The sequence below is a fragment of the Trachypithecus francoisi genome, unplaced genomic scaffold (genome assembly GCF_009764315.1).
Source record: "Trachypithecus francoisi isolate TF-2019V2 unplaced genomic scaffold, Tfra_2.0 Lachesis_group4, whole genome shotgun sequence".
NCBI classification, from domain to species: Eukaryota; Metazoa; Chordata; class Mammalia; order Primates; family Cercopithecidae; genus Trachypithecus; species Trachypithecus francoisi.
Window position 1 is genome coordinate 118,750,436 of NW_022681469.1, and position 13,836 is coordinate 118,764,271.

The window sequence follows — 13,836 nt, forward strand, 5'->3', positions numbered from 1 at the left end:
AAGCTGGGCGGCGGAGGTTGCAGTGAGTCAAGATCACACCATAGCACTCCAGTCTGGGCGACAGAATGAGACTGTCTCAAAAAAAGAAAAAATCTGAAACGGAAACTCCTACAACCCCTAACAATGGCTATTTTAAGTTTGTGTAACTGTTCTGGTAATCACTTTAACTTATATTAAGAGAAAACAAGGCCGGGCACGGTGGCTCACGCCTGTAATCCCAGCACTTTGGGAGGCTGAGGCAGGAGGATCACTTGAGGTCAGAAATCCAAGACTAGCCTGGGCAACTTTGCAAGACCCCGTCTCTATAAAACGTACAAAAATTAGACAAGCATGGTGGTGTGCACCTATGGTTATAGCTACTCAGCAGGCTGAGTGGGACGAATCACTTGAGCCTGGGGAGTTGGAAGCTACAGGAAGCCATGATCACACATCACTGCACTCCAGCCTGGGCAACAGAGTGAGAACCCGTCTCAATAAATAAATAAATAAATAAGGGAAAGCAAGAAAAAAAATGAAAATGAAAAGGCAAAAAGGCCCATTAGTAAGATATTGAGTCAGCTGCCTCTAAATCCTATTTCAGATTTTAGGTTACCAAAATAAGTCACTCATTCTCAAAACAACCTCTCAGAGCAAATGCCAATTGAGGTTTTTATGTTCCAGCAACGGCTGCACATATAATTGTAGACAAAATGTCAAAGCAATTCTCCAAAGGTTGTGTAAGCTATAAAAGATAAGATATTTTCAAATCCTAGACTATCTCATTATGCATCTACTTTGCCATCAGCTACCTCCTTATCACAATATGCTCCTGCTTTGTTCTCTTCAGTCTTGCAGGGATTGTTTCTTTCAATGAAGTACTTGATATCCTGAAAGGAAGTGGCCCAGGAAAGTACAGAGTTAAAAAAGCATTAACTGTAACCTAAGAGTTCTAAGTCAGAAGATGGTAAATAGTGAGCCAACTCAAGATTTGCTTTTTACCTGATTTTCTCTCTGTGGACCAGACTGTCTTTAAGTTAAAAACAAGTCTAGGCCGGGCGCGGTGGCTCAAGCCTCTAATCCCAGCACTTTGGGAGGCCGAGACGGGTGGATCACGAGGTCAGGAGTTCAAAACCATCCTGGCTAACACGGTGAAACCCCGTCTCTACTAAAAAATACAAAAAGCTAGCCGGGCAAGGTGGCTGGCGCCTGTAGTCCCAGCTACTCGGAAGGCTGAGGCAGGAGAATGGCGTAAACCCGGGAGGCGGAGCTTGCAGTGAGCTGAGATCCGGCCACTACACTCCAGCCCGGGCGAAAGAGCGAGACTCCGTCTCAAAAAAAAAAAAAAAAACAAGTCTAACATGGCATAATGTGTTAAAGAATGTATAAAAATCAACATAAGAGCTCAGTATTCCAAATGTCCAGTAAAACTCTTACAACTACAACTTAACTCCATCTACAGCTACTCAACTCTTAATACATGCTGCTCTAAGGCAGGCGCAGTAGTGTGTGCCTGTAGTCCCAGCTACTCTGGAGGCTGAGGCAGGAGGATCTCCAGTCCACTTCAAGGCTTCCCTGTGCTATCATCTCGTTTGTGAACAACCGCTGCACTCCAGCCTGGGCAAAATAGTGATTCCGTCTCTTAAAACAAAACAAAAAAACATGCTCTAGTCACACTTGTATAGAGCCAGATTAACAGTATGAATAAACCCCTCACCATCATACCCTCAATAAATTCTCATATAATGATGCTACAAAGGTCGTGAACTAGTTGATTCTAAGCTTTAGAAACTATGACAGTTGAAGCAACACAACAAAAATACTCATCTATAACAGGCTGCTTGTAGCTCCAATTTCTGCCTAAAACCTATCTTGACTTAAATACAGTGTCACATCAAGAACTGATTCTGATAAAGGTAATGTTTTCCAAGATCTAGTGTCCTGCCTGTGAGACTAACCTAGGAAGTAACGTACCATACAAAGCTACAATACAATCAACATAATCACCAATATACAACACCTAGTCATTCAATGTGTGCATTACTCACAACTTCCACTAAGTTTAATGAAGATTTACAATACACTCCAAGAACATACCAACACACAGCTTTAAGTCAGTAAAATATCACACCAATTTCTGTGATAAATGCAATCAAAAAGTAGGTATGGTATTAAAAGAAAATTAAAATATCAAGTCCCATTAAAAACATAATTTAAATATAAATTGAGAACTGGGAATACTACTTCAAAGGCAGCTGTTACCCAATCACATATTTGTTCTTCTCTATGAAACCACTAATAGCCTAATAAAGAAATATGCCAATCTGCCAACCATACAGTACAACTGTTCAAAAACCATCCTCAAAGTGCTTCCACTTGCAGAAATTCCCAAAAGAGCAATTCCCCCCCCAATATATAATATGCTTTAAGACTTCTTTTGTTAAAACAGTTCTAAATGCTGTTATGGGAAATTAAAAAATGAAGAATGTTTATTAAATACATACCACTTAAAATGTTTCCGGTTTCAGTTTTCAATTGTTACCATCAAAACTCTTCATATATAATTTCAATTTCATTCATTCAATAGTATGAAAAAGCCTGCATTGCGTTGCCAGTCCTAAATTAACTCCCTATAGCCATTTTTTACAGAGCTCAGTACCTGAAATATACTTAGAACTTGTCTCTTCTCCATGGCATGTTTCTTATACCAGACCTGAGAAATTATCATCTGATAGTGTGTAAGCATCCATCAACGGCTCAAAACATTAACGACATTTGAAAAGGGTATGTTGGATTCTCACAAGCTGCTACTCCACTGACGTTTCAAATGTATTAAAAAGTAGGGTACTGGCTGGGCGTGGTGGCTCACACCTGCAATCCCAGCACTTTGGGAGGCCGAGGCGGGTGGATCACCTGAGGTTAGGAGTTTGAGACCAGCCTGGCCAAAATGGTAAAACCCCGTCTCCACTAAAAATACAAAAAATTAGCCAGGCGTGGTGGCGGGCGCCTGTAATCCCAGCTATTCAGGAGGCTGAGGCAGGAGAATCGCTTGACCCCGGGAGGCGGAGACTGCAGTGAGCCCAGATAGTGCCACAGCACTCCCGTCTGGGTTAACAACAGCGAAACTCCGTCTCAAAAAGAAAAAAAAAAAAAGTGGGGTACCTTTAGATAAATGCAGTATTTGGTAGAGCTAGAGGAACTTCTCCAAAGCATTCCAAGTCTTCACATTACAGGAAAAAACCAGATTACCACCCCTCCACCCACTTTAATGTGCTTTACCTTATACCACAATGACAAAAAAGTGAGGTAATCTTTAAATCAATTGAAAGTGAAGGACTAACATTCCACCTTCTTCTGCTGATTGACTTACAGGGTTGAGGTAGGAAAAGCGGTGGATTCTACTCCTCTTTTATCATTTGACCTTCAAGTCAACCTCCACTCTCTCGACTAACTCGGCAAACCAAGACCGAGGACTCGACCACCTCCAAGATCCAAGATCCACTTCAGCTCCAAGATGCTACAGCTCAATTTCTCCAAGAGCCTTCTTCCAGCATGGACTCATTTTCCAGGTCCCTTTGTGTGCATACTCCCCACAAAGGGACACTCACAAATTGCACTCCAACAAGAATGAGATTATCCTCTAAAGTACTGCGTTAAAGTGAGGATCAGGGAGAAATGAAATAACTCTGAGACACTTCCTTCTACACAGAAGCAAGCAAGAAACTGAGAAATCAAGTCCTTCCGAACAGATAGGGCTGAGAAAACTCATAACACATTAGCCTTAACTCTTAAAGCTTCCAGTCACCAAAGAAATGCTTGATTCCGAAATCGTTTTCTTTTTTACAGATAAGTCTCAAAAACGATTCTTCTGGCACCCATAAAAAAAGCAAATAAAAGCTGCATAACTTTTCACTAAAAGATAATGCTTATGCAAGAAATCTTAAGTCATGACGAGAGGATGCTTCCTTTGAAAAACATTTAATTTCACGTTCCTAAAATACAACATAAAAACTTCACGTTTTTGCTTTCTTTTTAACTTTTAACAAATACCAATCTCCTTCCAAATCTTCAAAATTTCAAACCTGTGTCTGCCCAGGGAAGGCAGGCATCAGCTCCTCCAGAGGCAGTTTTCTTCCCTCCCTTTCCTCTAAGTGGGAAAGCTCATTCCCAGTTTTCTGCCCCAGGGTCCTGTCAGTTCATCCCTGGCCTAAAGTCCCCTAGGAAGAAGAAAAAAACGCCAAGTATCCCCGCAGAGATCGGGGAAAGACGCAGTTGAGACTTGCACACGCCGCATCACGAGGCCGCGCAAGTACAATTTCAAAACTTAAGCTGCAGATTTCATTTAAATTTAAAAAAAAAAATTGTAAAAAGAAAAGGAGAAAACCTAGCTCTCCCTCCCCACTCCTCCTCCTCACTCCCGGGTCCTCAAGGCCTAAAGCCAACCCGGAGGCGGTCATGGGGATGGGGGGGTGCGCTCCTCGCCGGCGAAGCCCCGGGACAAAGTGTGGGGCCCGGGGGGCGGCCGAAGCGGGCCCTCCCCCCTCCAGGGCCGGTGCGCGCCCCCCGCCGGATCCCCGGGAAGGATCGGCAGGCGCAGGCTGAGACTCGGCGTCCAGGCCCGCGAGCGGCCGGGGCGCGCTGACAGCTGCCCCGGGCGGGGGATGCGCGGCTGGCCCGCTCCCGCGAGTCCGAGGCCCTACCCCGGCCCGGCGCGGCCCGCGCGGCTGGAAAAGGATACTCCCGGGTGCGGAAGGCCTCCTGAGTGTGCGGGATGGTGAAGAGCGGCTCCTCTCCGGGCAGCTGCTTCACCAGCGGGAAGGGTTTGCGGCCCAGGAGCGGCGCCATCGCGACGGCGGCGGTGGGGACTGGCAGCAGCTGGGGCCGGCCCCGCGGCGCAGCACTAGGCCCCGCGGCCCGGAGCGAGCGCCAGGCGCCCGGGGGTGGGGTGGGGGAGGGGAGGGGTGAGAGGGCGGCGCGAACTCCGGCTCCCTCACCACCGGCGCGGCCGCGCGACAGCCATGGAGCGGAACGCCACGGCGGAGAGCTCCCGCGCACACCGCCGCGCCTCCCAGCAGCTCCCCGCCGACCTCCACCTCGGGTCCCGGCGGCCGGCAGTCACGACTCCTCCTCAGCGGCACCGGAGGAAATTATTGAAAAATGGCGGGAGATTCCCCTCCTCCCCCCAGCCCGGCCAACGCACACACTAACTTGCTCCCCCGTGGCGCCGGTGGCGAATGCTCCAATAGGCGGAGAGCTGGTCAGCGCTCACAGCCTATTGGCTCGGAGGAGCTGCCGCTCCGCGCCTGGGTCCCGCCCCCCTGCCCCTGTCGCGTAGTTGGGTTGCAGCGCACTAGAGGGCAGTCTGAAGAGGTGAAAGGTCACGTTATGTAAGCGCCCGTGATAGGCATGCGGGCCTCCAACACCAGAGTTAAAAGTGGGGGACAGCGGGGGACGGAGAGGCTGAGAACTCAAAGAGGTCACGCCGGAGAAGCCCCTCGCATATACAGATACTGCGCCATCTGTCACCGACGGCGACACCGACATCCGGGCACCACTGTCCGTGTGGTGCGCCGGAGGGGGAGGGGGAGCGCGCGGCCAGGGGCTTTGTCTTTCCTTTTGCGCTCCGCCCCCTTCTTAAAGGCGCCGCGCTCGGCCACGCCCGAGGATGCGCGGGTGGGGCTGGACTGCCGGGAGGGGTTGGCGGGAAGTGGCCCCGGGAGCTTCCCCTGGCAAAGGTTCTGCGGAAGGACAACTTGGGCGCCAGCTTTGCTCACCCCAAAGTTAACTTCTGGGCGAGAGTGTGGTTGTGATCTGGGTAGAAGTATACTGCTTGTTTCTAGGGGCTTGCTGGAAAGTAGAATGTAGAAGCTTCTTTGGAGAAATAGATTAAAAGACGTACCTAGTTTTTTGGATTTTTTGAGACGGAGTCTCGCTGTGTCGCCCAGGCTGGAGCGCAATGGCGCGATCTCGGCTCACCGCAACCTCTGCCTCCCGGGTTCAAGAGATTCTCCTGCCTCAGCCTCCCGAGTAGCTGGGATTACCAGCATGCGCCATCGCACCCGGACAATTTTGTATTTTTAGTAGAGACTGGGCTTCTCCATGTTGGTCAGGCTGGTCTCAAACTCTCGACCTCAGGTGATCCGACCGACTCAGCCTCCCAAGATGGTTTTTTTTTTTTTTTTTTTTGAGACGAAGTTTCACTCTTGTTGCCCAGGCTGGAGTGCAGTGGTGCAATCTCAGCTGACTGCAACCTCTCCCTTCCGGATTGAAGCTATTCTTTTGCCTCGGCCTCCCAAATAGCTGGGACTACAGGCGCGTGCCACCACACCCGGCTAATTTTTTGTATTTAGTAGAGTCGGGGTTTCACCATGTTGGTCAGGCTGATCTCGAACTCATCTCAGGTGATCCACCGGCCTTGGCCTCCCAGAGTGTTGGCATTACAGTCGTGAGCCACCGCGCCCGCCCAGAACTGCGGTTCTGGCCTTTTTTTTTCCGGCAATCTTTGTGTCTTATTTTTCTACTCCCATTACACTCGGCATCCGACTTGGAACATTGTAGGTGCTAGTGAATACTATTTGAATGAATTGGATCTACCTTTTATTTTTTATGTTTTTGTAGAGACAGGGTCTCACTTTGTTGACCAGACTGGTCTCGAACACTTGGCCTCAAGCAATTCTCCCGCCTCGGCCTCCCAACGTGCTGGGATTACAGGCATGAGCCACCGCGCCCAGCCAGTAGGGCGCGGTGGGCTGGGCGCGGTGGCTCACGCCTGTAATCCCAGCACGTTGGGAGGCCGAGGCGGGCGGATCACGAGGTCAGGAGATTGAGACCATCCTAGCTAACACGATGAAACCCCGTCTCCACTAAAAATACAAAAAATCAGCCGGGCGTGGTGGCGGGCGCCTGTAGTCCCAGCTACTCAGGAGGCTGAGGCAAGAGAATGGCTGAACCCGGGAGGCGGAGCTTGCAGTGAGTGGAGATTGTGACACTGCACTCCAGCCTGGGCAGTAGAGGGAGAGACTCCGAATCAAAAAAAAAAAGTACATCTGGCCTGGAGCGGTGGCTCACGCCTTTACAATCCCAGCATTTGGGAGGCCGAGGCGGGCAGATCACCTAAGGTCGAGAGTTCGAGACCAGCCTGACCAACATGGAGAAAACCCGTCTCTACTAAAAATACAAAATTAGCTGGGCATGGTGGCGCATGCCTATAATCCCAGCTACTCGGGAGGCTGAGGCAGGAGAATCGCTTGAACCCGGGAGGCGGAGGTTGCGGTGAGCCGAGATTGTGCTGTTGCGCTCCAGCCTGGGCAACAAGAGGGAAACTCCGTCTCAAAAATAATAATAATCACAGTTCAATACAAAGTGCAGAATAAGAAAAAAGCATTAACTGTGCCTTGAGGAGGGGAGCATTTCAGTTGCTTCTCCAGACAGACAACACCCACTTCCAGAATCTGTTTGGCTTTCCAATACAACCAAAAACACACTCATTAAGTTCTCTCCCTGTTAAACTATCTCCCTTAGTTTAAAGAACTTTACTGGCCCCAGTCTGTACCTTCCCAGCCTGTCCTTCAATGGAACTAGACTGCAAGGTGTCCCTAAATGGAGCCTCCTAATGCCAGACCTGTATCTCCTTTTCTTCTCACCTCAAGGATATCCTAATCCCCACTAGGAGGTTAGGTCAAAAGCTACCTCTGAAGTTTCCTCTGATCACCTAACAGAAAAGAGAGCTCCTTTTCCTTCAGTAGGCTTTTCTCCCAAGAACGATAGGAGAAGCCTTCCCAGAGCACATGGCATATGAGTTCATTGCAAAAAGAAAAGAGTTCTCTAGACAGAGAAAGGAGGGAGGAGGCCAGGCGCAGTAGCTCACCCCTGGATCCCAGCACTTTGGGAGGCCGAGGCGGGCGGATCACGAGGTCAGGAGATCGAGACCATCCTGGCTAACATGGTGAAACCCCGTCTCTACTAAAAATACAAAACATTAGCCGGGCATGGTGGCGGGGGCCTGTAATCCCAGCTACTCTGGAGGCTGAGGCAAGAGAATGGTGTGAACCCAGGAGGCGGAGCTTGCAGGGAGCTGAGATCTCGCCACTGCACTCCAGCGTGGGTGACAGAACGAGACTCTGTCTCAAAAAAAAAAAAAAAAAAGAAAAGAAAAGAAAGGAGGGACAAACATTCTAGACAGAACAGCAGAGTGAAGGCTAGAAGTTCAAAATCGTGTACCCAAAATGTGAGGATTTGAGGCAGAATGTATCAGATAAGAACGGTGAAGAAGTGACCATCCTGATCCAGTCTGTAATAACTGAATCGGAGTGACTATTTAGAAGCGAATTACAGGGCTGGGCATGGTGGCTCACACTTGTAATCTGAGCACTTTGGGAGGCTGAGGAGAGAGGATACCTTGTGGCCGGGAGTTTGAGACGAGTCTGGGCAACATGGTAAAACCCTGTCTCTACTAAAAATACAAAAATTAGCCGAGCATGGTGGTGCATGCCTGTAATCCCAGCTACTTGGGAGGCTGAGGCAGGAGTATCGGTTGAACCCAGGAAGCAGAGGTTGCAGTGAGCCAAGATGGTGCCACTGCACTCCAGCCTGGGCAACAAAGTGAAATTCCATCTTAAAAAAAAAAAGCAAAAGAAAACAATTTGATATTTCAGAACAGCATCTCACTTTACACATGTGAACTGAGCGCCGTCAACATTTCAATGCTTGGGTCTGCTGTGGGCTAGAATCCATTCCTGGTATTGGTGAAGATGGGATCTGAGATGGGAAAATCGGCGACGGGCTTGGTTTCGGCCACGTGAACTCCGGGTACCCTGGAGAGCCATCCAGAACACAGCCGGAAATTCTGAGGGAGGAAGTGGGAGCTGGAGGTGGGGCTTGGTGATCACAGCACAGAAACTTGAGCTTCAGGAACCATATGGAGTTTATGAAGAGGCCCCAGATAAAGAACAGTGCTCACCTCGGGGAGATGGATTTATGTGTTTTGCGTTTTGTCTCGTTTTGAGACAATATCTTGTACTGTCACCCAGGCTAGAGTCAGTGCAGTGGGGGGATCATAGCTCACTGCAACCTTGACCTCCTGGACTCAAGATCCTCCCACCTCAGCCTCCAGAGTACCTGGGACTACAGGCACCCACCACCACGTCCAGCTAAGTATTTTCTTTTTTGTAGAGATGGTGACGGGGATGGGGTCTCACTGTTGCCCAGGCTGGCCTCGAGCCCCTGGCCTCAAGGTTTCCTCCCTCTAGGCATGAGCCACCGCACCAGGCCTGGAATTACAATATTTTTTCTTTTTTTTTCACCCCTCCTTTTTCACTGGAATTATAATTGATGTGATTTTCTTATTTATATTTTTCTATATTTTATGATTATGTTTTTATAATGACTACATATTAGTTTGTTTTTGAGACAGGGTCTCACTCTGTTGCCCAGGCTGGAGTGCAGTTGCACAATCTCAACTCGCTGCAACCTCCGCCTCCCGGGCTCAAGTGATCCTCCCACCTCAGCCTCCCAAGTAGCTGGGACCACAGGCACCATGCCCAGCTCTTTTTTGTATTTTTGGCAGAGACAGGGTCTCACCATATTGCCCAGGCTGGTCTCAAATTCCTGAGCTCAACTGCCAGCATTACAAGCGTGAGCCACCACTCCTGGCTCTTTTTCTTTCTTCTTCTTCTTTTTTTTTAAATACATTTTGAAAAATATTTTAGGCCAGGCAGGGGTGGCTCATGCCTGTAATCTCAGCACTTTGGGAGGCCAAGGCAGGCAGATCACGAGGTCAGGAGTTGGGAGACTAGCCCGGCCAATATGGTGAAACCCTGTCTGTCTCTACTAAAAATATAAAAATTTAGCTGGGTGTGATGGTGCATGCCTGTAGTCCCAACTACTCAGGAGCCTGAGGCAGGAGAATCGCTTGAACCCAGAAAGTGGAGGTTGCAATGAGCACTCTAGCCTGGGCGACAGAGTGAGACTCCATCTCAAAAAATATATATTTTAATAGAGACATGGTCTCACTATATATTGCCTGGGTTATTCTTAAACTCTGCCTCCTGGGCTCAAATGATCCTCTCACTTTGGCCTCCCCAAGTGCTGGAATTACAGTCCTGAGCCACCGCACTTGGCCCTGGTTTTATTTCTCCTAGGGGCTTCACCTTCCTCTTTAGCCTACAGGCTCAGCCTTTGACCTCTCTCTTGAGCTCCACAGCCTCAGGGGCAACTAGATTAACATCAATTCTAGCAGCCTAAAATCTTGAACTGTTTCCCCTTCCTGTCTTTCCACAGCACCTGCTTCAGGCCTTTATTATTTCTGCCCAAAATTGTTATGATATTGAATTGACTTTTTGCTTAAAATATGTTTTCAGTTGCATTCAAATTATGTATTCTCATGGTAAAATGAAAACAGTTCCAAAAAGAAACATATATCAGTGTGCAGATGGATGGATTTTTAAAAAACATAAAAACACAGTTCCAAAGAAAATCAAATAGTCCTACAAAAAGCAGCCTGGCCACACTCCTCTAACCACTTTCTGCTCCCCTGGGGCATCCATTTCCAACTCCTAAAACATTTTCTCTAGTCTTTAGCTCTATATTTTTAGTAATTCATATACTGCTATCTTCAGTTTTTTCTTTTTCCTTTTTTTTCTTTGTTTTTTTTTTTTTTTTGAGACAGGGTCTCTCTCTGTCACCCAGGCTGGAGTGCAGTAGTATGATCAAAGCTCACTGCAGCCTCTAAGTCCCTTGCTTAAGCAGTCCTCCCGCCTCAACCTCTAGAGTAGCTGGGACCACAGGCATGTGCCACCTGGTTAATTTTTGTATCTTTTTTTTTTTGTGTGACAGAGTCTCATTCTGTTGCCCAGGCTGGAGTGCAGTGGTGCAATCTTGGCTTACTGCAACCTCTACCTCCCAGGCTCAAGCGATTCTCTTGCCTCAGCCTCCCAAGTAGCTGGGATTATGGGCTTCTGCCACCATCTCTGGCTAAGTTTTATATTTTTAGTACAGACAGGATTTCACCATGTTGGCCAGGCTGGTCTCGAACTCTTGACCTCAGGTGATCCACCTGCCTCGGGCTCCCAAAGTGCCAGGATTACAGGCATGAGCCACCGCGCCCAGCCTAATTTTTGTATATTTTGTAGAGACAGTGCTATGTTGCCCAGGCTGGTGCTAAACTCCTGAGCTCGAGCGATCTGCCCACCTCGGCCTCCCAAAGTGCTGGGATTACAGGCGTGAGCCACTGCGCCTGGCCTAGTTTTTAAGTTATAAATATTAGCTATTGACTTTCTTCAATGGAAGATGAGGACTTAGCCCCACAAACACCACACACATATGCAAACATATTCCCAAAAGAATTATGTTGCAATTGGCTAAATCAGCATGCAGCATATAACTTATGATTATGCATTATTCACAAATGATTCATGTGGTAAACTCATTACATTTCCTTTCTTTTGTTGTCTCTGGATGACTTCAGTCTGTTTTTACTTCGTTTTCTCTGGACCTATCTCTGCTCTGTCCCCAGACAGAACTGTAACTCTTCTCTCAATATATGCAAACACACCCGGCGGGCACTGTCCTTCCCATCTGTCTCCCTGCCTCCCCTCTCTTTCCTCTCCATGGTATCCAGCACACCGTGTCACTCTAATGTTTACAGCTTCCAACGGATGGCTCCTTAAAGCAAACAGAATTAAACCAAACTGTGGCCTAACGTTCGAGGCCCTCCACAATCCATCTGCCATCTTGTTACTTCTTCCCTCAAACTCCTTACACTATCAAAACCTAGATTTATCTAGGTTTTTTGTTTTGTTTTGTTTTTATTTTTTTTTTGAGACGGAGTTTCCCTATTGTTGCCGAGCCTGGAGCGCAATGGCCCGATCTCAGCTCACTGCAACCTCTACCTCCCGGGTTCAAGTGATTCTCCTGCCTCAGCCTCCCGAGTAGCTGGGATTACAGGTGCCTGCCACCACGCCTGGCTAATTTTTTTTGTATTTTTTTTAGTAGAGGCGGGGTTTCACCGTGTTCCAACTCCTGACCTCAGGCAATACGCCCACTTCGGCCCCCCAAAATGCTGGGATTACAGTTGTGAGCCACTGCACCGGCCTATCTACGTTTTAAAATACTAGGCCAGACAGGTATGGTGGCTGTTGTGTGTAATCCCAGCACCTTGGGAGGCTGAGGCAGGAGGATTGCATGAACCCAGAAGTTTGAGACCAGCCTGGGCAACATGGTGACGTCCTGTCTCTACAAATAATTTTTAAAATTTACCCAGGCATGGTGGCATGTGCCTGTAGCCCCAGCTACTTAGGAGGCTGAGGTGGGAAGCCCCAGCTACTTAGGAGGCTGAGCTGGGGAGGTCAAGGCTGCAGTGAGCTGTGATTGCCCCCCTGCCCTCTAGCCTGAATGACAGAATGGGACCATGTCTCAAAATATTAAAAAAATTAAAAATATTCCCCCCTAAAAAGATCCAGGGCTCCTTGAAAAATAGCTGGAGCTGGGTAAGTCCAAAGTGAGTCTGGGGTTGGGCACGCTGACTCATGCCTGTAATCCCAGCACTTTGGGAGGCCAAGGTGGATGCATCACCTGAGGTCAGGAGTTCAAGACCAGACTGGCCAACATGGTGAAAACCTGTCTCTACTAAAACTACAAAAATTAGCTGGGCATGGTGGCACATGCCTGTAATCCCAGCTATTTGGGAGGCTGAGGCAGGAGAATCGCTTGAGCCCAGGAGGTAGAGGTTAAAGTGAGCCAAGAGAGTGCCACCGCACTCCAGCCTGGGTGGCAAAGTGAGACTCCGTATCAAAAAAAAAAAAAAAAGTGAGTCTGGAACATTTCATACCTGACAGTAAGGCACTGCTCAAATCATGATGCAGAAATGTCAAAGGGCACAGGCGCTAACTGGCCCAATCTGGAACAATTTGGACTTTTATTTATTTAGAGATGGAGTCTCACCATGTCACCCAGGCTGGAGTGCAGTTGCATGATCTCAGCTCACTGCAACCTCCATCTCCTGGGTTCAAACAATTCTCTTGCCTCAGCCTCCCAAGTAGCTGAGACAACAGGCATGCGCCACTACGCCTGGCTAATTTTTGTATTTTTTGTAGAGATGGGGTTTTGCCATGTGTTCCAGGCTGGTCTCGAACTCCTGAACTCAAGCAATTCACCCACCACCCACCTTGGTCTCCCGAAGTATTGGGATTACAGGCATGAGCTACTGTGCCTGGCCGTTAAATTTCTTGGGTGTGATTTGGTAGTCTGGTTGTGTTAGGGAACGTCTTTGTTCTTGGGAGATAGAAGCTCAAGTATTTAGGGGTAAAATGTCTTAGTCCGTTTGTGCAGCTCTACCTAAATCCCTGAGACTGGATAATGTACAAGGAGCAGAAATTTATCTGGCCACAGTTCTGGAGACTGGGTAGTCCAAGATCAAGGTGCTGGTTCCGTTATCTGGTGAGGGTTGCTGTCTGCTTTCAACATGGTGCCTTGATGTTGCAATCTCCTTGGGCGGGGGGAACCTGTATCTTCACATGGCAGAAGGCAGAAGGGCCAGAGAGCCAAACACTGCTGAAGCCTTTTATAAGGGCCTTACTCCCATTCATGATGGAGAAGCCCCCATGGCCTGATCACCTCTTAAATGCCCCACCTCTTGGCCGGGCGCCCTGGCTCACGCCTGTAATCTCAGCACTTTGGCTGAGGTGGACCATCCTGGCTAACAGGGTAAAACCCCGTCTCTACTAAAAATACGAAAAATTAGCCGGGCGTGGTGGTGGGCGCCTGTAGTCCCAGCTACTCCGGAGGCTGAGGCAGGAGAATGACATCAACCCAGGAGGCGGAGCTTGCAGTGAGCCGAGATTGCGCCACTGCACTCCAGCCTGG

The 13,836-nt window shown here is 48.6% G+C and overlaps 1 protein-coding gene across 3 annotated transcripts in view; it reads right to left on the bottom strand.

Annotated features, from left to right (window-relative positions):
• BAZ1B (bromodomain adjacent to zinc finger domain 1B) overlaps positions 1–5,181 on the bottom strand; it is an 86,530-nt gene extending 81,349 nt beyond the window's left edge. For 2 of the 3 annotated variants that reach the window (XM_033192758.1, XM_033192757.1), the window contains exon 1: positions 4,715–5,181. In XM_033192758.1, the coding sequence (XP_033048649.1) occupies positions 4,715–4,821 (107 nt within the window). In that variant the 5' untranslated portion in view covers positions 4,822–5,181. The remainder of the gene's footprint in view (positions 1–4,714) is intronic. The other variant, XM_033192759.1, reaches the window with a different exon arrangement.
• Between the last annotated feature and the right edge of the window lie 8,655 nt (positions 5,182–13,836).